The sequence below is a fragment of the Sus scrofa genome, chromosome X, assembly GCF_054392235.1.
Source record: "Sus scrofa isolate SSC_HxYL_T2T_F1_AM1 chromosome X, Sscrofa_HxYL_maternal_Yorkshire_Landrace_v2.0, whole genome shotgun sequence".
Classification (NCBI taxonomy): Eukaryota; Metazoa; Chordata; class Mammalia; order Artiodactyla; family Suidae; genus Sus; species Sus scrofa.
Genome location: NC_139401.1, coordinates 70,726,062 through 70,751,975, shown reverse-complemented (window position 1 = coordinate 70,751,975; position 25,914 = coordinate 70,726,062). Strand labels below are relative to the sequence as shown.

The 25,914-nt window shown below is 37.9% G+C and overlaps 1 protein-coding gene and 1 long non-coding RNA gene across 2 annotated transcripts in view; one reads left to right on the top strand and one right to left on the bottom strand.

Moving 5' to 3' along the window:
• Positions 1-25,914, bottom strand: part of LOC146394663 (uncharacterized) — a 174,257-nt gene that overhangs the window by 25,272 nt on the left and 123,071 nt on the right. The window lies entirely within an intron of this gene.
• MAGEE2 (MAGE family member E2) lies at positions 22,419-24,722 on the top strand. The gene has a single exon (XM_021080275.2). The coding sequence runs from the start codon at positions 22,619-22,621 to the stop codon at positions 24,188-24,190; it is 1,572 nt and encodes a 523-aa protein (XP_020935934.1). The 5' UTR covers positions 22,419-22,618; the 3' UTR covers positions 24,191-24,722.

Here is a 25,914-nt window from a genome sequence, read left to right as displayed (position 1 = left end):
AAACAAAAAAACACACCTCTGCAGTCTAACAGGCAATAAGTTCAAAAAGGAGGTAATGAAAATACTGAAAGAATTAAGAAAAGCTATAGGCAGTAGTGCAGAGTACTGTAAAAAAGGAACTATAAACTATAAGGAGGATCCAAGATAAATTAGAAAATTCATTTGGCAAGACTATACCTGAGCTAAAGGCATTGAACTGTAGAAAGAATAATTCAGAGGAACGAATAAGTGATTTGGAAGATATAATAATGGAAATTACCAATCAGGACAGCAGAGAGAAATCCAAATGAAAGCAATATAAGAGATCTATGGGATAATATAAAGCATGCCAATCTACACATAATAGCAATCCCAGAAGGCAAAGAAATAGAAAGAGGAATTGAAAATGTATTTGAAGAAATTATGGCTGAGAACATTCCAGATCTAAAAAAGAAAACAGATATCCAAATATAAGAAGCAAAGAGGGCCCAAAACAAGATGAACCCAAACAGACCTACACCAAGACATACTGTAATAAAAACGGTAAAAGTTAAAGAAAGGATTCTGAAGGCAGCAAGAGAAAAACAAGGAATTAATTACGAGTGAATCCCCATAAGGCTAGAAGCTGATTTCTCTACAGAAATGCTACAAACCAGAAGAGAGTGGCAAGATATATTCAAAGTTCTAAAAGGGAACAATTTGCTGCCTAGAACACTCTACCCAGCAAGATTATCATTTAAAATACAAGGAGACATAAAGAATTTCTCAGACAAAACAAACAAACAAACAAACAAAAGAATATAGCAATACTAAGCCTATTCTAAAAGAAATATTGAAAAGTCTCCTTTAAAAATGAAAGCAGAAGATATAGGATGGAGAAAATCACAATTGGAAAGTAATCACTTAAATAAGCCAGTATACATCAAAAAGAAAAAAAACTATTTGTGAAAGCCATGATAAACACAAAGAACATCAAAAGAATAAATATGAAATGGAAAAAAGGACATAGAACTCATAAAATGTGGGGAAGAAGAGTAAGAAAATCTAGTCTTTTTTTTTTTTTTTTTTTTGTCTTTTTGTCGTTGTTGCTATTTCTTGGGCCGCTCCCGCGGCATATGGAGGTTCCCAGGCTACGGGTTGAATCGGAGCTGTAGCCACCGGCCTACGCCAGAGCCACAGCAACGCAGGATCCGAGCCGCGTCTGCAACCTACACCACAGCTCATGGCAACGCCGGATCGTTAACCCACTGAGCAAGGGCAGGGACGGAACCCGCAACCTCATGGTTCCTAGTCGGATTCGGTAACCACTGCGCCACGACGGGAACTCCTAGTCTTTTTTCTTAAGAATGTGTCTGAGGATATATGACTGTCAGTCTAAAGGGAGCAGATATAGGAAGGGGTTAATATACTTGAAAAACAGAGTAACTACAAATCAAAAACAAACAGTAGATTCACAAAAAAACAAAAAGAAGAGGACACAAGCAAAAAATAAAAGGAAATCATCCAACTAAAAAAATGAAAAAGAAAGGAACAAAGGAGAAACAGAATCAATTGGAAAACAAGGTTTAAAATGACAATAAATAATATGTATCAATAATTACTTTTGGGAGTTCCCGTCATGGCGTAGTGGTTAATGAATCCGCCTAGGAACCATGAGGTTGAGGGTTCAATCCCTGGCCTTGCTAAGTGGGTTAAGGATCCAGCATTGGTGAGCACAGACACCACTCAGATCCCACGTTGCTGTGGTTCTGGTGTAGGCCGGTGGCAACAGCTCCAATTAGACCCCTAGCCTTGGAACCTCCACATGTTGCAGGAGCGGCCCTAGAAAAGACGAAAAAAAATTACTTTAAATGTCAATGGACTGAATGCTCCAATCAAAAGACTTAGGGAGTTCCCTTCATGGCTCTGCAGAAATGAATCTGACTAGTATCCATGAGGACTCAGGTTCAATCCTTGACCTCTCTCAGTGGGTTAAGGATCCAGCATTGTCATGAGCTGTGGTGTAGGTTGCAGACATGGCTTGGAGCCTACGTTGCTGTGGCTGTGGTGCAGGCCTGCAGCTACAGCTCTGATTCGACCCCTAGCCTAGGAACCTCCATATATCATGAGTACAGCCCTAAAAAGACCAAAAAAAAAAAAAAAAGACATAGAGTTGCAGACTTGATTAAAAAAAAAAAAAACAAGAGCCTACAATATGCTACAATATGCTGCCTACAAGAGACCCACCTTAGGGCAAAGGATACACATATATTGAAAGTTAGAGGATGGAAAAATATTTCCTGCAAATGGAATGACAAGAAAGCAGGAGTTGCAATACTTATATCAAACAAAATAGACTTTAAATCAAAGATAAAGAAGGACACTACATAATGATAAAAAAGATCAATTCAAGAAGAGAATATTACACTCATCAATATATACACAACCAAATAGGTGCACCCAAATACATCCAACAATTACTAACAGACATAAAAGGAGAAATTGATGGGAATACTTAATAGTAGGAGACTTTAACACCCCATTCACATCAATGGGCATTTCTTCTAGACTGAAAATAAAAGAAGAGTTTAGACTTAATTGATATTTGAGGACAATACATCCAAAAAAAACAGAATATACATTCTTTTCATTTTCTAAAATTGACTACATACAAAATTAACCTCCATAAATTTAAGAGTACAGAAAGTATTTCAAGAAACCTATTTGACCACAATGGCATTAATCTAGAAGTCAATGATAGGGAAAAAAAATGATAAAAAGCCAACTACATGGAGACTAACCAATATTCTACTAAAAAACCAATGCATAAGCAAATAAATCAAAAAGAAAATTAAAAAATAACTTGAGACAAACAGCAATGAAAACACAACCATACAAAATCTATGAGATGCTGCAAAATCAGTTTTCAGAGAGAAACTCATAGTAATACAGGCCTTCCTCAGAAAACAAGAAAAATCTTAAATCAACAACCTAATCTATCACCTAAAAGAATTAGTAAAAGAACAATAACAAAAAAAAACCCTAAAGTAGAAGGAAGGAAATCATAAAGAGAGGAAATCAATAAAATAGAGATTATGAAAATAATACAAAAATTCAATAAAACCAAGCACTGGTTCTTTGAAAGGGTAAACCAAATTTACAAACCTCTCGCCAGACTCTTCAAGAAAAAGAGAGAACCCAAATAAAAAAAAAATAAATGAAAAAGGAGAAATCTCAATGGATGCTGCAGAAATACAAAAAAAACCTATAAAATACTATGAACAATTATATGCAAACATATTTGCCAACCTAGAAGAAATGGATAACTTTTCATAGGCATATAGCCCACCAAAACTGAATCAAGAATAATAAGTTGAACAGACTGATCACTAGAAATGAAATTGAATATGTAATACAAACACTCCCTGTGAACAAAAGTACAGAATGAGATGGCTTCACAGGTGAATTCTACCAAGCATACAAGTAATTATACCAAACCTTCTTAAACTCTTCCAAAAGATTTAAGAAGAACCACTCCCAAAGACATCCTATGAAGCCACAATCAACCTAATACCATAACCAGACTACTAAAAAAGAAAATTACAGGCCAATATCTTTGATGAATATAGATGCAAAAATTCTCAACAAAATTTTGGCAAACTGAATTCAACACATTAAAAAGATCATACACCAGGACAAGGTGGGATTTATTCCAAGCTCACAAGGGTGGTTCAATACATGCAAATCGATCAATGTAAAACACCACATAAACAAGAGAAAAGACAAAAACCAAATGATCATCTCAATAGCTGCAGAAAAAGCATTTGATAAAATTCAATATCCATTCATGATAAAAACTCTTGCCAAAGTGGGTAAAGAGGGAACAAATCTCAACATAATAAAAGCCATTTACGACAAACCCACAGCCAATATAATACTCAATAGAGGAAAAACTAAAAGCTTTCCTGCTAAAATCTGGAACAAAACAAGGATGCCCACTCTAACTACTTTTATTCAATATGGTATTAGAAGACCTAGCCATAGCAATCAGACAAGAAATAGAAATAAAATGTATCCAAATTGGAAGAGAAGAGGTTAAATTGTTACTCTATGCAGATGACATAATACTACCTATAGAAAACCGCAAGGACTCCACATAAAAATTACTTGAACTGATCAACAAATTTGGCAAAGGGGCAGGATACAAGATTAACATTCGGAAATTGGTTACATTTCTTTACACTAAAAATGAAATATTAGAAAAAAGTAAAAATGGTACCTTTTAAAATAATTGCCCCCCCAAAAAAATACCCAGGAATAAACCTGACCAAGGAAGTGAAAGACCTATATGCAGAGAAATCTAAAACATTAATAAAGGAAATTAAAGAGGATTCAAAAAATGGAAAGATATCCCATTATTACATTTAGAATGGATAAACAATAAGGTCCCACTGTATCGCACAGGGAACTATATTCAATCTCCTGGGATAGACCATGATAGAAAATAATATCAAAAGAGAAGATATATATGTGTGACCCACTTTGCTATATAGCAGAAATTGGCACAACATTGTAAATCAACTATATGTTAATACAATAAATTTTGTTGATTTCTATTCTAGTTATTTTTTTCTTTATTCTGCTTGCTTTAGTTTTTTTTTTTTTGGTAAAGTACAGCATTAATTTTTTTAAAAAATGTATTATAGTTGACTTACAAAGCTCTTTGAATTTCTGCTGTACAGCAGTGACCCTGTTTTATATATATATATGTGTGTGTGTGTGTATAATATATATATATATATTTCTTTTTCTCATATTATCTTCCATCATGTTCCATCACAAGTGATTGGATATAGTTGCCTGTGACATACAGCAGGACCTAGTTGCTTATCCACTACAAATGCAATAGTTTGCATCTACTAACCCCCAGCCAGGTTCATCCCCCTCCCTCCCTCTCCCCCTTGGCAACCACAGGTCTGTTCTCCAAGTCTATGAGTTTCTTTTCTGTAGATAGGCTCTTCTGTGCCATATTTTAGATTCCACATATAAGTGATATCAGATGGTATTTGTTTTTCTCTCTCAGACTTACATCACTTAGTATGAAAATCTCTACTTCCATCCATGTTGCTGCAAATTGCATTATTTTGTTCTTTTTGTGGATGAGTAGTATTCCATTGCGTATACTTACCACATCTTAATCCATTCACCTGTTGATGGACATTTAAGTTGTTTCCACGTCTTGGCTATTGTGAATAGTGCTGCAACGAACATAGGGGGTGCATGTATCTTTTAATAGGAGAAGTGATAAAAATGAAGAAGCAAAGGAAAACAGTCAAATGAGACAAAACAATAATAGTTTAGTCATTAAATAAAGTTTTGTCTGGATATGTGCCCAGGAGTGGGATGGAAGGATCATACGTTAGTTTTGTATTTAGCTTTCTGAGGTACTTCCATACTGCTTTCCATAGTGGTTTTACCTATTTACATTCCCACAAACAGTGTAGGAGGGTTCCCTTTTTCCACATCCTCTCTGGCATTTGTTATTTGTAGACTTATTCATGATAGCCATTCTGACTCTTATGAGGTGGTACCTCATTGTAGTTTTGATTTGAATTTCCCTAATAATGAGTGATGTTGAGCCTTTTCTCATGTTGGGAGTTTTTTTTTTTTTTTGTACTTATTTTATGTTATTTTTTGCTTTTTAGGGCCATACCCATGGCATATGGAGGTTCCCAGGCTAGGGGTCTAATCAGAGCTGTAGCTGCCAGCCTATGCCAGAGCCACAGCAACGTGGGATCTGAGCCATATCTGAGACCTACACCGCAGCTAACAGCGATGCCGGATCCTTAACCCACTGAGCAAGACCAGGGATCAAACCCGCAACCTCATGGTTCCTAGTCGGATTTGTTAACCACTGAGCCACAACGGGAACTCCCCAGAGCCCTACTTTTTTTTTTTTTTTTTTTTTGTCTTTTTGCCATTTCTTGTGCTGCTCCCACGGCATATGGAGGTTCCCAGGCTAGGGGTCAAATCAGAGCCATAGCCACCGGCCCACGCCAGAGCCACAGCAACACAGGATCCGAGCTGCATCTGCAACCTACACCACAGCTCACAGCAATGCTGGATCCTTAACCCACTGAGCAAGGCCAGGGATTGAACCTGCAACCTCATGGTTCTTAGCTGGACTTGTTAACCATTGAGCCACAATGGGAACTCCTTCCCAGAGCCCTATCTTTTGAGCTGTTTTATAAACTGAAACCCCAACCAGGTGGAAGAAGTTAACTATGTGATGACCAGACTTCAGCCATGACTTAAGCTGCCACAATTCCAAGAATGGGCCTCAAGTACATGGGAATAAACAGACCCTGGAACTGAAGACTAACTGTATCTGAGAAGAATATGTATCTGCTGTTGTTGGGAGAGTGTTCCATAAAAGTCCAGCCATATTGGTTGATTTAAAAAATAAATAAATAAATAAATAAATAGATCTTTATTGATTTTTTTGTTTTTTTTTGCTGCACCCACAGCATGCAGAAGTTCCCAGGCCAGGGACTGAACCTGTGCCACAGCAATGCTGGATCCTTAACCCATTGAGCTACACATTAACTCCCCACATTGGTTGATTTTGAAGTGTATTTATACTCAGTATAGAATACTAGTTTGATAGCTATTCTTCTTTCAACACTTAAAATATATATTCTTGCTTTCATGGTTTCTGAAGAGAAGTTTGCTATAGTTCCTCTCCTTTTTCCTCTGCAAGCAGTGTGTTCCGCTTCTATCATGCTGAGCTGACTACAAGATTTTCTCCTTGTTGTTAGTTTTTTAGTGGTGTGAATATTATATACATAGGTATGTATATATTTTTATTTTGTTTTGTATTTATCCAGCTTGATGTTCCCTGAAATTCTTGATTCTGCAGTGTTAATTTTTGAAAATTCTCTGCCATTATTTCATCAAATATTTCTTCTGCTTTGTTCTCTCTTGTACTTATAGAATTCCAACATGTGTATTTCACCCTTTGTTATTGTCCCCATAGTGCTTGATTGTTCCGCTTTATTTTCCTACTGTTTTTCCTCTTCATATTTCACTTTGGGTAATTTTTACTGGCAGATCTTCAAAATTAGTGATTCTTTCTTCAACTCTAGTGAATTGCCTGGTAAGGCCATCAAAGACGATCCAATTTCTGGTGTTGTGTTTTTTATTTCTGGTATCTCTATTTTATTTTTTCTTACAGTTTCTGTCTTTCTACTTAAAGTACTGATGTAATCTACTTTTCCATTAGAGCTTTTAACATAGGGATGCAAAGGTTTCCCAATCTTAGCATAAAGTATTTTTTTAGTTAGCTAATTCTGCTGTAAGGTACTATTCTGTGCATTGTAGGATGTTTAACATCTTCCCTGGCTTCTACCCACTAGATACCAGTAGTACATAATATGATAACGATAACTGCCTCTAGACATTGCCAAATATTCCCTGTGGGCAAAGTTTCCCCCCTTTGAGGAAAAGTACTTAAACAAGTTAAACATAGTTTTAAATTTATTTTCTGACCGTTCCAATTGCCATGTCATATCTGAGTCTGTTTCAGATGACTTCCCTGTCTCTTCGATCTGTGTTTTTTCATGCTTTTTGTCATGCCACATTTTTTATTGAAAGAGGAACATGTATAGAATAGTAGATACTGAGATAAATTTTTTATATTTCAATATTAGCATGATTTTCCTTCTGCTGAGCCTTCAGTGTGGATGTCTGTGTGACCTAGTCAGGAGTTGGACTCTGTTTGAAATTTGCTTAGTTGATATGGTTGCCATGGTTTCCAGAGTTGGAATTTGTTGCTATGGTTATCAGAGTTGGATTTTGCTGTTGCTGTGCGCACCAGAGATTTCAAAATTCTCTAGTGATTCCTTGTTTTTGCCTCTCCTCTTGACTTTGGATATTTTTTGTTTTGTTTTGTTTTGTTTTACTCCCTATAGTCTTTCTCAGTCTTTCTCTTGCCATTCTTCCAGTTGTACTCCACTATAATATTTACTCAAGGTTTGTTAACCTGGTAAGGGGAAGATGGACGAAGGGGGCATTCTCTGATGTTCTTTATAAGTATCGGTTTGGGGCAAGTATTTGGGTTTCGAGGTATGTTATTCACAGGTATCCCCATCCCTTCTCCAAATGTGGAAGCCTGTCGGGAGACAAATATGGGTGTAGTTTTGGTGGTGGTCTCCATTCCCCTCACTCAATTGTAATGAGCTTACACTAGTGTACTACCCTGAAGACAAAGTCTTTTGTTATGTGATGCAGATGGAGGGGAAGAGGATGTTGGTTTAGGTTGATTTTGGCAGTTGCTGTTGTTTTTGCCTCCAGCCAGAAACATGGGAGAGCTTTCTTAAGATCCTCTTCAGTCTTATCTGTGGAGTTTCTGGGAGAAAAAAAATGGCTCACAAAGGGGTGAGAGTCCACTTATGCTTGAGACTCCCAGGGGCTTCATAGTCTCATGTTAATTCCCAGTTGGTCGTTAACAGTTGGCTAAATATTTCTAGTTCAATCTTCCTACACCTGAAGCATATGGAAGCTCCCAGGCTAGGGGTTGAATGGGAGCTGCAGCTGCTGGCCTATGCCACAGCCACAGCAACGTGGGATCCGAGCCATGTCTGCGACCTACATCACAGCTCATGGCCATGCTGGATCCCCAACCCACTCAGAGAAGCCAGGGGTTAGACCTGTGTCCTCATGGGTACTAGTTGGACTGGTTTCCACTGTGCCACAACAGGAACTCCCTGAATTTCTTTTTTACACAATCTTCTTTAGCTCTATTTAACTTTTTGAACATATAGACTATAGTTAAAATAACTTTAATGCCCTTGTCTGCTAATTCTTAAATTGTCATTTCTGGCCAGTTTCTTTCTTTCTTTTTTCTCTTTTATTTTTGCCGCACCCATGGTATTTGAAAGTTCTCAGGCCAGGGATCGAACCTGAGCTGCATCTGAGACCTATGCCACAGATGTGGCAACACTGGATCCTTAACCCACTGTGCTGGGCCAGGTATTGAAGCAGCAATGCCACAGAGACAAGGTGGATCATTAACCCACTGCTCCACAGTGGGAACTCCCAGTTCAGTTCAGTTTCAACTGACTGATTTTTTTTCATAATGGATCACTTTTTCCTGATTCTTTGCAAGTCTAGTAAATGTGGGGGGGATTACTAACATTATGGGTTTTACTGTTTAGATGATGAATATTTTTGTATTCCTATAAATATTCTTTTTTAAACTCAATGAATTTTATTATATTTATAGTTGTACAACCATCGTCACAACATAATTTTACATTTCCATCTCAAACTCCCAGCCTCTCCCTCCCCCTGCAACCTGCCTCCTTTAGTAACCATAAGATTTTCAAAGTCTGAGTCAGTTTCTGTTCTGCAAATAAGTTCATTGTATCCTTTTTTTAGATTCCACATATAAATTATAGCATATGATGTTTCTGTCTCATTGTCTGACTAACTTCCCACTTCGCATGATAATTTCTAGGTTCATTCAACTTCCTAAAGAGCATCTGTAAAATACCTACAGTGAACATTATACTTAATAGTGAAAGACTGTTTCCCCCTATGATTGGGAACAAGGAAAGGATGATCACTATCACCACTCTAATATGTAATACTGAAAGTTGTAGTGAGAACAAAAAGACAGAAAGAAAGAAAAGAAAGAAAAAGAGAGAGAGAGAGAAAGAAATGCATATCTGAAATGAAGAAATAATAGTCTTTTTCAGCAAATGATATTTTCCTACATAGAAAAATCTCAAAGGATCTACAAAAATAATTTTGTAAGACTACTGAGTTCAGCATGTCACAGCATACAAGATAAACATGTAAAAATCTATTGTATTTCGATATACTAGCAATAAATATGTGGAGTTCCCATTGTGACACAGCGGAAATGAATCCAACTAGGAACCATGACATTGTGGTTCGATCCCTGGCCTCGCTCAGTAGGTTAAGGATCTGGAATTGCTGTGAGCTGTGGTGTAGGTCACAGGCATGGCTCAGATCTAGTGTTGCCATGGCTGTGGTATAGGCAGGCAGCTACAGCTCGGATTAGACCCCTAGTCTGGGAACCTCCATATGCCATGGGTGTGGCCCTAAAAAAAAAGACAAAAAAAAACCCTATAAAAATCTATTGTATTTCTATATACTAGCAATAAATATATGGATATTGAAATTAAAAATACAATAGCATTTACAATCACTACCAACCCCCCCCCCACACACAAAATATTTAGGTGTGAATCTAACCTTCCCAAAGCAAAGGACTTTATTGTTGAAAACTGCACAAAGCTGTATAATGTCAAAGAAAATAACTCTAGTGACATGTCATATTACTTGACTGGAAGACTCATCATAGTATAAAGATGCAAATTTTACTCAAATTGGCCTACAGGCTAAATCAATTCCTGTCAAAATTTCATCAAGCTTTTTTGTAGACATAGATAAGTTTATTTTAAAGTTGTCATGTTTTGCAGGTAACATGATACTGCACATAGAAACCCCTCAAAACACCACCAGAAAACTACTAAGGTTCATCAATGAATTTGGTAAAGTTGTAAGATACAAAATTAATGTACAGAAATCTGTTGCATTTCTATACACTAACAATGACCTTTCAGAAAAATAAATTAAAGAAACAATCCCATTTACCATCACATCAAAAAGAATAAAATATCTAGGAATAAATCTACCAAAGGAGGTAAAAGACCTTTATATACTCAGAAAACCATGAGGCACTGATGAAAGAAATTAAAGACAATACAAATGGGTGGAAAGATATACAGTGTTCTTGAATTGGAAGAATTAATATTGTTGAAATGATCATACTACCCAAGGTAACCTACAGATTCAAGGCCATCCCTATCAAATTAGCAATGGCTTTTTTCACAGAACTGGAACAAATAATGTTAAATTTCTGTGGAAACACAAAAGACCCCAAAGAACCAAGGCAATCTTGAGAAAGAACAGAGCTGGAAGAATCATGTGCTCTGACTTTAGACTATACTACAAAGATACAATAGTCAAAACAGTATGGTACTAACACAAAAACAGACACATAGATCAATGGAATAGGATAGAAAGCCAAGAAATAAACCTATGCACTTATGTTCAATTACTCTACAACAAAGGAAGTGAAAATATACAATGTAGAGAAGATAGCCTCTTCAATAAGTGCTGCTGGAAAAACTGGATAGCTCCATGTAAAAGAATGAAATTTGAACATTCTCTAACACTACACACACAAATAAACTCAAAATGGATTAAAGACCTAAATCTAAGACTGGATAGTATAAAACTCCTAGAGGAAAACAGGCAGAACATTCTTTGACATAAATTGCAGCAATATCTTTTTGGACCCACCTCCTAGAGTAATGGAAATAAAAATAAAAATAAACATATGAGACCTAATTAAACTTAAAAGCTTTTACATAGCAGAGGAAACCACAAATAAAACAAAAAGACAACTTAAAATACTAGGAGAAAATACTTCAAATGATATGACTGAAAAGAGATTAATTTCCATATGGATATTGAAATATACAAACAGCTTATACAGCTCGGTTTTTTAAAAAATGAACAACCCAAAAAAATGCGCAGAAGACCTAAAGAAACATTTCTCCAAAGAAGACACACAGATTACCAATAAGCACATGAAAAGATGCTCATCATCACTAATTATTAGGGAAATACAAATCAAAGCTACCATGAGATATCACCTCACACCAGTCAGAATGGCCATCATCAAAAAGTCTACAAATAAATCCTGGAGAGGTTGTGGAGAAAAGGGAACCCTGCTACACTATTGGTAGGAATGTAAATTAGTGCAGCCAGTATGGAAAACAACATGGAGGTTCCTTAAAAAACTAAAAATATGGTTACCACATGATCCTATTCCCAGTGCTTGGTGAAATAAGTCAAACAGAGAAAGACAAATACTATATGATATAATCTACATGTAAATTAAAAAAATAAAACAAACCAGTAAATATAACAAAAAAGATATAGACTCATAGATATAGAGAACAAACTAGTGGTTACCATTGGGTGAGGGAATGGGGAGGGGCAATATAAGGGTAAGGGATTAAGAGGTTCAAACTATTATGTTTCAAATAACCTATAAGGATATATTGTACAACACAAGAACTATAGCCAATATTTTATAATAACTATAAATGGAATATAACCTTTAAAAACTGCTAATCACTATATTATACACCTGTAACATATAACATTGTACATGGTTAAAATGGTAAAATTTATCACATGTACTCTATCACAATTAAAACATTGTTTTAAGCCTTCAGTGGCACATAAGATAATGTACCATCTAAAAACAATATTTTTATACTGATTACATGTTGAAATGATAATATTTGGGATATATTGGGCTAACTGAAATGTGTTATTAAAAATTTAAAAATAAAAGAAAATAAATAAAATTCACATGGAAAGACACAGGCCCTAGAATAGCTAAAACCAGCTGGTTGGAAAAGTGGTATACAAATATCTATCAAAATTGAAAATACAAATGCTTTTCAGCTCATAAATCCTACATTTGGAAACGTTATATATAAGTACCAGTACACAAGATTTTATATATATATATATACATATATATATTTGAATGTTTACTGCTGTGCTGTTTATAGTGATAAAGTTTATAAACAACCTATCAGTTGAGAATTGAATCAAATGTATAGTACCCATACTATAGACTTTTATGAAAACACTTAACCATAATTTTTTAGGAAAGGAGAGGAAGGAGTGTTATCCATAGTACAAAAAGAGATGTCAGCCTTTAACAGAAACAGGACATATCATCCATTACAAAAGAAAGAAAGGCAAGGCATATGGGTAAAGATGTCAGTAAATTGGTATCTTTGGTGGATGAAGGCAATGGAATTTCCGTCAAATTGTGAATATTTTCTAAATGACAAATAAAGCAAATAGTCATGAGCTTGTTATAGCAGAGGGGAAGGGATGAGATAGTGGAGGTTTGAGGTAGGAGAATAATTTTGGCAAATAGGAAAGCAAACACAATAGGGCAGCATATTAAGCTTAATGGGCAGTGCCATCTTCCCATCTGAGATTTTGAGCTCTTAAATATAAGCGAGACCAATTAATAGGGATATGTACATTTCTTTAGGCACAATACTGACATTTGAGAAATTGTGAGTTTATTATGCTATATATGTGTACGTGTGCCTGTTTATATCTGTATCTTTATATTTCTCTTACACATTAAAATCAATGTATGACCACCACATAAAATCATCTCGAGGACCACCATGCATTCCAAATGGAGAAACATTTCCTTAAAAAAGCTCCTACAATGCATAAACATTACTTCCTCTATGAAGTGCTGCCAGATACCCAGAGACATGTTTGAGAACCTTCTTTTGGGTTCTGATGTATAGCACAAGGAACTATATCTAATTACTTGTGATAGAACATGATGGATGATAATATGAAAAAAAAGAACTCCCTTTTCTGTGTCTCAATAGCGCCTTGCACTTAACTTTATTCAGCTCCTTGAGAACACGGATCATGTCTTTAAAATATGCATCCCCATGATCTAACAGGATCTGAAACCTGGGACATGGTAGAGTCCAGTATATGTTTGCTGGCTGACTGATGTATAAATTATTTAGAGATACAAGTGCTTATTGAGGTTTTGAAAACTGAATTCTAAAAACTAAGCCTCAGAGCTCCTGTCATGGCTGAGCAGTTAATGAACTGACTAGCATCCCTGGCCTCCCACAGTGGGTTAAGGAACTGGCATTGCCCTGTGAACTGTTGTGTAGGTTGCAGACGTGGCTCAGATCCCATGTTGCTGTGGCTGTGGCTATGGCATAGGTCTGCAGCTACAGCTCTGATTCAACCCATAGCCTGGGAACCTCTATGTGCCAGGGGTGCAGCCCTAAAAACTCAAAAAGGCAAAAATAAAACAAAACAAAATAAAATAAAAACTAAGCCTCCTCTATAACATCAACCAAACACCCATCTGCCTCCACCTGAGAGACAACTTGGCAACAATTGTCTTTAGGAAAAATTGTTCCCTATAAGAACATTATAGACATGAAATCTTTGGCTGAAGGGGATTAAAGAGAGATGATTCTCACCAGGAATACAACAGTCACATAATCTACCTAAACTCTAAATGTAGGAAGGCTTCATTCAGTGTTATGTCTTAAGCCCAACTTTTTTCCTTCAATTTGTACTTTGCTCCTGGTGATCTTTCATGTTTGATGGTTTTTAAATGCAAACTCTAGCCCAGATATCTCTATATTCACAGGCCCCAAAGCTTACTTGGCTCTGCTCTTTGAATGAATAGTAAGTCACTTCAAATATGACACGGTTGAAACAGAACTCTTTATTTCCTCCAAGCAAAGCTGTTCATTTTCCAATCTTCACCATCCTAGCAAAACTCATCCCTATGTACCAAACTGTTTAAGTCAAAACTCTAAAATTTACTCGAATTTCCCCCAATTTTTCTTGCTCCCCGACATGTAGTACATAACAAATGTTAACAATTCTTCCTGATACATGCTGGGAATCTACCAAATTTTCTCCTCATACCATAATTCAAATCCAAGCCATCATTATCATTAATCTGGATTATTCCAATAGCCAATAGTCTCTCTAGTCCCACTTCCTCCTTTCTACAATTCATTCACCAGAGAGCAGCCATTATTTTATGTCCATACTACCCAAAGCCATCTATAGGTTCAACACAATCCTCATCAAAATACCAATGGTATTCTTCATGAAAATAGAAAAGGTAAGCCTAAAATTTATATGGAAACTCATAAGAGTCTGAATAAACAAAGCAATCATGAGGAAAAAGAACAAAGCTGCAGGTATAACTCTTCCAGACTTTGGACTATACTCCAAAGCTATAGTAAGAAAAACAGTATGATACTGGCATAAAAGCAGACAAATGGAAAAGTGGATCAAAATAGAGAACACAGAATTAAACCCCCACTTATATAGTCAATAATATTTGGCAAGGACGCCAAGAAAAGCCAATGGGGAAAGAATAGTCACAACAAATGGTGTTGTGAAAATGGATAAACACATGTAAAACATTAACACTGGACCCTACATTACATTGCTCACAAATTTAACTCGAAAGGGATTAAATACTAAAACAAAAGACCTAATACCTTAAAACTACTTGAAGAAAATGTAGGGAAGAAGTTCTTCAACATTAGTTTTGGCAATGATTTTTTGGATATGGCATCAAAAGCAAACAACAAAAGCAAAAACCAACAAATGTGACTACATCAAACTTAAAAGATTATGCACAGCAAAAGAAACAATTTACACAATTAAAAGGCAACCTATAGAATATGAGAAAATTTTTGCAAGCCGTATATCAGTATAGGGGTCAATATCCAAAGTATACAAAGAACTCATATAACTCAATAACAACAATAAAAATCCAGTCCAATTTTTTAAAAATGGGCAGATAAACTAAATAGACATAATTTCCAAAGAAGACACATTTCATGTGTCCACACATGAAAAGATGCTCAACATCACTAATAATCAGGAAAATGTAAATCAAGCCCACAATATATTACCTCACACTTGTTAAAATGGAACTCATCAAGAATACAAATGATAGCAAGTGTTGGTGAGAATGTGGAGAAAAGGGAATACTTGTACACTGTTGGTGGGAAGGTAAATTAGTCCAACCACTATGAAAAACAATATGAAAGTTTCTCAAAAGTTAAAAATAGATTTAGCATATGATCAGCAATTCCACTCCTGGGTATATACCCAAAGGAGATGAAAACAGGATATCGGAGTTCCCGTCGTGGCGCAGTGGTTAACGAATCCTACTAGGAACCATGAGGTTGCGGGTTCGGTCCCTGCCCCTTGCTCAGTGGGTTAACGATCCGGCGTTGCCGTGAGCTGTGGTGTAGGTTGCAGACGCGGCTTGGATCCCGCGTTGCTGTGGCTCTGGCGTAGGCTGGTGGCTACAGCTCCGATTCAACCCCTAGCCTGGGAACCTCCATATGCCGCGGGAGCGGCCCAAGAAATAACAACAACAACAACAACAAAAAAGACAAAAGACAAAAAAAAAAAAAAGAAAAAAAAAAAAAGAAAACAGGATATCTAGGAGATACATACACTCCCATGTTTATCTCAGCATTATTCACAATAGCCAAGATATGGAAACAACTTAAATGCCCATCAATAAATAAATGGATTAAAAAGATGCAGATATTCAACATCACTAATCATCAGGGAATTGCAAATGAAAACCACAATGAGATATCATCTTGTTCATTAGAATGACTGTTACAAAAAAGGCAAGAAATAGGTTTTGGAGAGGATGTAGATAAAAGGGAACCCTCTTCCACTGTTGGTGGGAATGTAAATTGCGGTAGCCACTATTGAAAACAGTATGGAGGTTCCTCAAAAAATTAAGAATAGTAATCTCATATGAATCCAGCTATTCAATTTCTGGTTATTTGTCCAAAGAATATGAAAACGCTAATTCAAAAAGATACATGCACTCCTATGTTCATTGTAGTATTATTTACTGTAGCCAGGAAATGGAAATACCCTAAGTATCTATCAATGGATAAGTGGTTAAAGAAGATGTGAGATACACACGCACACCAGAATACTACTGCTCAGCCAAAAAAAACAAAAATCGAAATCCTACCTTTTGAGATAATATGTATAGAACTGGAGGGTATCATGCTAAGTGAAGTAAATCAGACAAAGACAAATACCCTATACTTTCACTCATATGTGGAATCTAAAAATAAAAATCAAAGAAAACCAATGAACAAACTAAGTAAAACTAAAACAAACTCATAGATACATAGAACAGTGTAGCAGTTACCAGAGGGGAAGGGGTTGAGGGGGTGAATGAAATGGGTGAAGGGAGTCAACTGTATAGTGATGGGTGGGAACTATACTTGTGGTGGTGATCACTCTGTAGTGTATACAGATGTTGAAAGATAATGCTATATACCTGAAATTTATATATTAATAAAAATAATTAACAAGTGATAATTTTTAGATTTCACAATTAAACTATAAATCTTTTAAGCATAGAAAAATCTCATTGTGACGTTGGAGTTGGCAAATATTTCTTAAACATGGTCTCAAAAGCACTAACAATAAAGGATATTAATTGGTAAACTGGACTATATGATGACTATTAACTTCTGTTCATTGAATGAGAACATAGTGAAAAGGCAACTTATGTATTAGAGAAGATATCTGCAATACACATGTTTGACAACAAACTTGTATCTATAAAATATAAAAACTCTACAAATCAACAAGAAAAGACTGATAACCCAGTAGAGAAAATGAGCAAATCACTTGAACAGTTAATTACAAAAGAGGATATCTAAATGGCTGATAAATACGCGAAATGGAGATCGATTTCCTTTGTCATCAGTGAAAACTATATCAAACCCACAATGCCATACCACTACACCAGCCACCAAAATAAGTTTAATGGAAAAGAAAGAAAATATTAAATGTTGGTGAAGATATGAAGAAACCAGAACACTCATTTCCTGTTTGGGCATATAATTTGGTATAGCCACTTCAAGAAACTCTTTGTCAGAAGCTGAACATATGCCTAACCTATGATCCAGTAATGGCACTCCAAGGTACTCAATAGAAATGCATGCAAAAGTTCATAAGACATGTACTAGGATATTCATAACAGCACTATTTATTACCCAAACTGGAAATTACTTAAATGCTCATCAACAGTAGCATATATTTTTAAAGTTCTGGTATGTTCACAAAATAAAATGAAAATGAATGATTGACAGGTACAAACAACAATATGAATGAATCACAAATATATTGAATGAAAGAAGCTAGACACACAAAAAGGATTATATTGCATGATTCCAATCACACAGAGTTCAAAATAAGACAGAATGAATCTATGGTGTTAATACTTAGGTGTTTATCCTTGGGGCAGAGGGTGTTCTAATGAGTGGAAGAAGGTTCAAGTGTGGGCTTCAGATGGGTGATAATCGGTTTGTTAACCGGTTGTTGGTTACACAAATACATCCAATTTGTGAAAATTAATTTATCTGTACACTTATAATTTGTGAACTTTTCTACATAAAAGTTACATTTCAATGAAAAGTAGGGAAAAAGAGAAGACGTGGAATGGCATATGCTAAAATACCAACAGTAAATATCTATGGTTGGTGGGAACATGAATAATTTTTGAAAAAAATTTTACATGTTTTTGTATTTTCCAATTTAACAATATTCAGGTCTTGTTATTTGACTCTGATTGAATAAAGTTATTATTGTTTAAAAATAAACTGAGTGACCATTACAATTTTAAATATAAAGGAATGCATATTATTTAAAAATTGGGGTATAGTTACCACAGTGTTGTATCCATACAGCATTATCCAGGAATGAGACTTTTTTCCTTTTAATTTTTTTTGTCTTTTTTTTTTTTTTGCCTTTTCTAGGGCCGCACCTGCGGCATATGGAGGTTCCCAGACTAGGGGTCTAATCGGAGCTGTAGCCTCCAGCCTACGCCTGAGCCACAGCAACGTGGGATCGGAGCCACATCTGCAACCTACACCACAGCTCACTGCAACTCTGGATCCTTAACCCACTGAGTGAGGCCAGGGATCGAACCCGCAACCTCTTGGTTCCTAGTCAGATTCGTTTCTGCTGTGCCATGATGGGAACTCCAAACTATTTTTGTCCTCAGAAGCCTCAAGCCACTTCCCTCTGGACTTTTTTTTTTTCTTAAGGGCCACCCCAGCGGCATATGGAAGTTCCCAGGCTAGGAGTCGAATGCTGGCCTACACCACAGCTACAGTGACACAGGATCCGAGCCACGTCTGCAACCTACACCACAGCTCAAGGCAGTGCTGGATCCTTAACCCACTGAGTGAAGCCAGGGATCGAACCCACATCCTCATGGATCCTAGTCCAGTTTGTTAACCACTGAGTCACAAAGGGAACTCCATAATTTCAGTTTTGAATATTGTTTCTAATAGATAGAAACAATATTGAGTGTCTATCAACTATCACTTCTTGCCGCTGTCCTCTACCTAACTTCTAGCATCTTCCATTTTTCTTAATTTTCTACCTTTACTGTCCATTGGCCTGGGAAAATAAATGACAACTCTTGTTTAAAAGCAGTAAAAAAAAAAAAAAAGCTAAATATGACTGAAGAAAAAAAATCCCAAATGATACACCACAGAACACCCACTAAAATCCCTCAGACAAGAATATAGAGCAATAGTAACTCTCATACACTACTAGTGGAAGTGTAAATTGGTGTAACAATTTCAAAAACTCTCTGGAAATATCTATGTAAACTGAAATCACACACACTAATGAAATAGGAATTCCATTCATAGATTTATTTCCAACATAAAACGGACCTGTGACCCAAAAGACAGGTACAAAGAGGTCCATAGCAGCATTTTTTGTAAGAGCCACAAGCTGGAAAAAAAGGTCATGTCTACCAGCAGTTGACAGGATAAATTTTAGTACATTCATGCAATTGTAAGGTATAATAATGAAAATGAACCAATACTGCTATCACAACCAGGATACTTAATAAGACATAATGGGTTTTTAAAAGAAAAAAGAGAGGTACAAATGAGTCCATATTGTATAATTCCACTAATATTGTACAAAGCTCAGAAAGGAGCAAAACTAATCTGTGATGTTAGAAGTCAGAATAGGGGTTTCCTCTTGGGACATGTATGAGGGAAGAGACGGGAAGGGTGCCATAGGAGGTTCAGAGATGGTGTTAATGTTTTTTTTCTTGATTGGCATCATGGTCATAAGGTATGTTAAATCTGTCATAATTTATCAAGCTATACATTCATGATTTGTGCACTTTGTATATATTATATCTCAGTAAAAGCACTTAATTATAAAATTAAAATGTTTTATTAAAATTATACTGAGGATAAACAATTATATGGAAAGATATTCACATGTTTTTATTTTTTCATGCTTTTAAAATGCAGAAAGAAAGTAAGAAAGTATCCAAAGTTCAGGATGGAGAATATCATCCCATCTTTTTACATTCACACTTAGCGTGGAAAGCATGCAATATGTCACAGTCAGAGGCACAGGTCCTTCGTTCCTCATTTAGCAATAATTTGAACTTTTTGGAGATTGGTAAAATAGAAATGGCTGAGACCAGGAGCAAAGCCCAGTGTAGCTGGGAGCAGATTTCATGGAAGGATGTGCCGGGGGGTAAAAATAAAGATGGAGAGCCAGGGAGGGACCAAATTTTGAAGAATCTGAATGCTGCAGAATGGGACTGGGGTCTCATTTCAGAGGTAAGATATCGTCATTTAATGCTATTTTTACCTATTAGATTCAGGGGTAGTAGAAACTCAACTCACAAAAGAAATGTGAGCTGGATTTCATGGGGAAATTATACCTGTTTTCTTTAATGACTGCAGAATTTAAAATCCTCTCTGAATTTACCCTTGGGCAGCACCTTCTAGACAAGGAACAGGGAGCCATTCTGGGGAAGGGGAAAGACCAGGGTGAGGGGTTCCATCTGATCTGATCTCAAGTACACCTTTGTAGCAGCTCAAAAGATGCTGCTGCTTTCCACGAGATTCTCCTAAGATACAGTCAGCATGGAAACTGAACATTTCTACCTTGCAGAACATGGACATTCACTTGTATAAACATTGATCTCTTTAGTCCAGTTTGGCCAAATCCATGGTTCTGAACTGCCTGCTTCAGTATTCTAAGAAAGCATCTGGGAAAATGTCAGAGGTAAGTGTCTGCCCCTCACATGTGAAGGCAGTGCCCTCTGAAGGAATTCCAGGGCACAAGATAACTGAATGCAACAGTATTCGTTACAATTTAAGGAAGGATTTCAATTGTACCTGCAGAAAAATGTAAAATTTTCTTCTCAATATTCCACTTTATATCCTGCTGGTTGAGAGCTAGGATTTAGCCCAATTATTTTGGTAGCACTCCCAGAAAAGAAAGCAGCTGATCCCCCTTCCTGGTCAAAGTGTTTGGACTATGTCTCCCCAAGCACATGAACAACCACCTAAATAATCAGGTCCTATTCTGGTGTCTTTCTCACTTTATGGAGCCTCAACCAGTTCTTACATACTGTTAAGTGAAGAAACAGGAAATCCAATCATTCTTGTCTCACCACCTTTAACCTCATCTCTCACCCATCCTAGTATACTTTAGCTCTTGCCACTCTGGGTGACCAGTTGTTATGCAAACTTATTTTGTTCTTTCATACCTCTGAGCCTTTTCTGGTGCTGATCCCTCAGCCTAGAATGCCCTTATGAATCCTTTCCATCCTATTCATCATCTAGAGCTCAATTCTTCTTTGAGGCATGTGTCCCCAATCCAAGACACCTCAGACTAAGTTGTATTTCATTGCTTGTTCCTTCTTCTGTCTTTATGCCATATGTTAACTGTTCCTCCATCAGAGCATATATTTTCACACACTACTGTATAAAATAGATAATTAACAGGAACCTACTGTATAGCACAGGGAAATCTACTCAATAGTTTGTAATAGCCTATTTGGGAAGACAGAATAGATATATGTATATGTATAACTGATACATTTGCTGTACGCCTGAAACTAATTCAATATTGTAAATCAACTATACTCCAATAAAATAAAAAAATTAAAAAACAGTTGTATTAAATAAATAGGGCTAATAATCTGTGAAAGGCAGATGCTATGAGAGAAAGTACTTATGCTTGAGACTGACAGACCTGGGTTCAAATCCTGATCTCTTCCACTTGTTGCCTGACTTTGGACAGGTAAATTCACCTCTCTGACCCAGTTTCCTCATCTGTAGAATGAGGACCATTAAGAGTAGCTACAGCATAGCTTGGATTAAGTGATTTAATATGAGAAAAGTTAAAATACCAGAAATAGTGCCTAGTACATATTAAGTCCTCCGTGAAAGTTAGCTCTCATTACAATTACTATTGTTTGAACCTACTCCAGTATGTAAGCTGTCCACAGAACAGGATAATCGTTTATGTCTGTCCTTTGTTGTATCCCTAGCAAACTGCCTGGCATGTGACACATACTCAAAAAATATATGTTCAGTGGATGGATGAATTAATGAATCCGTGAAATAATTCTCATCGTTAGCATTCTCCTCCTCTCCAAATCCTCTACTGCTTTTTAGTTTTATACCTCACAGAAAAACTTCAAGTGGAGCGTAATCAAACATTCCCATCCCTCATCCTCTTTGCTTTACTTCTGTCACCTCCTTTCTTGAATTTTCTTTCTTCTCTATCAAGTTTGACTCCAGCAGCATCCACTTCAACCACCTTCCAGCGCTGGTCAGAGGTGGGAGGCAGGAGTAGGCGACTGGGAATTGGGCGTGGCCACCACGTCGCAGAACCCGACTGGACTGCGCCTGCGTAGGTTGCGCAAAGCCCAGCGCTCTGAGGTTTGCGGTCATTGCTGGCTGGTGTCTGTGTAGAAAAATCGCTCTTCTCACCAGCTTGCATATCTGAACCGCCCAGCAATCTGGTCTCTGGCTTCGACTTTGTGCTGAGGCACCGACACACCTACCATCCTCTCTCCGAGGGATCGCTGACCTCCCTGTTCCTGCTCCTGTCTCCTGGAATCATGTCTCTGGTAAGCCAGAATGCGTGCCACCGCAGTTTAGAGACCACTGCAGATTACAGCGACTTCCAGGTTGATATGCGGTCTACTAATGCCTCCGGGCCCCCCACTTCCATGCTAGTTCCTAATGCCCCTCAGGGCCCTCAGGGGCCTATCGGCCCTCAGGACGCCAGCACTTCCCAGGCTGCGCAGGACCCTAACGACCTCGAGGTGCTAATCGACGAGCAGTCCCGACGTTTGGGGGCGCTCAGGGTCCATGACCCACTAGAAGACAGGTCGATTGCTTTGGTAAATTTCATGCGAATGAAAAGCCAAATCGAGGGGTCTATTCAGCAGACAGAGATGCTGGAGTTCCTCAGAGAATACTCAGATCAGTTCCCTGAGATCCTCAGACGAGCCTCAGCCCATCTGGATGAGGTTTTTGGGTTGAACCTGAGGGTTCTTGATCCCCAGGCTGACACCTACAACCTAATCAGCAAACGAGGTCTCCAGACCACTGATCGGATAGCAGAATCCCTGGACATGCCAAAGGCAAGTCTCCTGGCCTTAGTCCTAGGCCACATTCTCCTGAATGGTAACCGGTCGAGAGAAGCCTCCATTTGGGACCTGCTGCTAAAGGTTGATGTATTAGATGAGCCCCAGAGGATCAACATCCCCTTTGGGAACACAAGGAACCTCCTAACTACTGACTTTGTACGTATGGGGTTCTTGGAGTACTGGCCAGTGTATGGCACTAATCCCCTCGAATTTGAGTTCTTGTGGGGCTCTAGAGCCCACAGGGAAATCACAAAGATGGAAGCCCTGAAGTTTGTGGCAGAGGCCCATGATGAAGAACCGTGGAGCTGGCCAGAAGAATACAATAAGGCTTTGGAAGCTGACAAGGCCAAAGAAAGAAGTGAGGCTGCTGGCTTGGAGTTCTGGTCAGAAGACACTATGAATGATAAGGCAAATGATTTGGTTCAACTGGCCATTAATGTCACTGAGGAGCTGTTGCCTATACATCAGGATGAGCTATTGGCTCACACTGGCAAAGAATTTGAGGATGTGTTCCCAAACATTCTCAGTAGAGCTATTCTAATCCTTGATCTGTTCTATGGGTTTTCTCTGATTGAAGTTGATACCAGTGAGCACATCTATCTCCTCGTCCAGCAACCAGAGTCAGAAGAAGAGCAAATGATGCTAGAGAGCCTGGGGAGACCTACTCAAGAATATGTGATGCCAATCCTGGGTTTGATTTTCCTGATGGGCAATCGTGTCAAAGAGGCCAATGTCTGGAATTTGCTTCGGAGATTTGGTGTGGATGTAGGAAGAAAGCATGCCATCACCTGCAAGCTTATGAGACAGCGCTACTTGGAATGCAGGCCACTGTCCTACTCTAATCCAGTTGAATATGAGCTTCTGTGGGGTCCTCGAGCTCACCTTGAAACCACCAAAATGAAAGCCTTGGAGTACATGGCCAAGCTGTATAAAAAGCGACCACAGGACTGGCCAGAGCAATATAGGGAAGCTGTTGAAGATGAGGAGGCCAGAGCCAGATCTGAGGCAACTGCCATGTTCTTCTTCAGCCCCATGTGAAGTCTGGGAAAAACATGTCACCTAATTTGGGTGGCATTAATTAAAGAGGCCCTGGGGAAATGGGCAATGAGGTCCTAAATCAGCAGTTGGGCAGAGTTAGTGTGGAAAGTACACATTGTGCTTACTACTTGTGTTCCATTTCTAATAGTATTTCCTTCCTTTTAATACACCCTTGAATTAGATTCATGATTAGTGTTTATAAGTGAAATTGCTCATTTGCCATTCCTGTCTTGTTTCAATATAAAAGTTCAGATAGCTGCATAAAATGTATTGGTAATATTTACATCTTTGATGTGAAAAAGAATATACAGTTGTTTCTTTAATCATTTGAAATAATCAGTAAAATGGTCTGGTATAGGAGTTAAGTAACAACAGTAACAACATACATACAACAAGAACAAACACAAAATCAGTGATTTGTGGATGCTTTCTCATTGGACCTACTGTTTTATTAAAATAAAATACTGGCATTTATCTGTATTTGCTTTGTGGTTCCATAGTGTAGTGAAAAATAAAAGCATGATGAATTAGGCTCCATGCTTAAGCACTCCTTTATTCAATAAGCATTTATTAAGTACTGCTCTGCCATGTTCTAAGCACAGTGCTTTTTGCTGGGAATGTAAGGGTGAAGAAGACCCAGCTGAGCCCCAGGGCTTAGGCGGGGAGAAGCTATGGAAGTAAACCAACAATTATATTATTGTTGTGGCAAGTGGTATAATAGGGGTAAGATCAGAGAGCTATGATAATTTACAGGAGTAACTCCCAAATAAATTTAGGTTCTGGGAGGGGATGGTGGAGTGGCAGAGGTGTCAAGCAAAGGATGAGTAGGGGAGTCAGGGTGATAGCAGGAGAAGAAGAGGTGGTATGGGGAGCTGGGGACAAGTTAATCTTTAGTAAGTTCTGTTGTGAGACCTGAGGTTGGGGAGAGGGAGGGAGAGGTATTTGATGAAGTCAGAGACAGTATGATAAACAGCTTTGCAGGATTTAAATGTAGCTCAGAAAGACAGTATTGGCGTTCAAGAGGGGAGTGGTAGAGATAAGCCTGTGGCAGAGATAAAAAGGTTCATATCCTCAGAGAGTGGGTATTTGGGAATCAATAATGAATGGCTCTCCTGAAGGCAGCTGGTCTTGGATTTGGGGTCAGACCAAACAATCCACCTGGGAGAATTCTGACCGGCAACCTCTGTCTGCGCTGTTTATTTCTGCACCCAAGCTGTTAAGGTCTTAGTATTTTGTTTCTTCATCCAGATCCCGGATCTCGCAGCTTCTTACCCTGTTCGAGGCTCTCCCCAAGTCTTTCCTAGAGAACCGGTAGGTAACAATTCCCCTGAGCGAGTGCTGGCTCAGTAGTGGATGTTTTAGGGTAAGTCACCTACAAGGCGATGTGGCCGGGTAAGAAGGGGACTGCCCATCAGTGGTGTAGTTTTCATGCTTCCTCACCTCATGGCACCCCTAAGCTGTCTGCCCTTTCATCCATTTAATCACTAAAGGCTACCCCCAGATGCCACCTATTATCAGATGGGAGAGAGAAGACTTTCTTTACATTTTCTTCAGCCTCAGGAAAAGAATGACACAATCGTCTGGCTGGGGAAGGGGACGGGAAGAGGGGAGATAACACCCTTTCAACCCCCAAGTGCCTCTGCCTTGCAGAAGCCAAATTAGAGCTGCCTGCTTGGGAAGCCACTGAGCAGGCGCACTCTGCGTTTGCCCGCAACTAAGCCTCA

Coding starts and splice junctions, on each gene's coding strand:
- MAGEE2 (XM_021080275.2), top strand. CDS start 22,619: ATGTCTCTGGTAAGCCAGAATGCGTGCCACCGCAGTTTAGAGACCACT.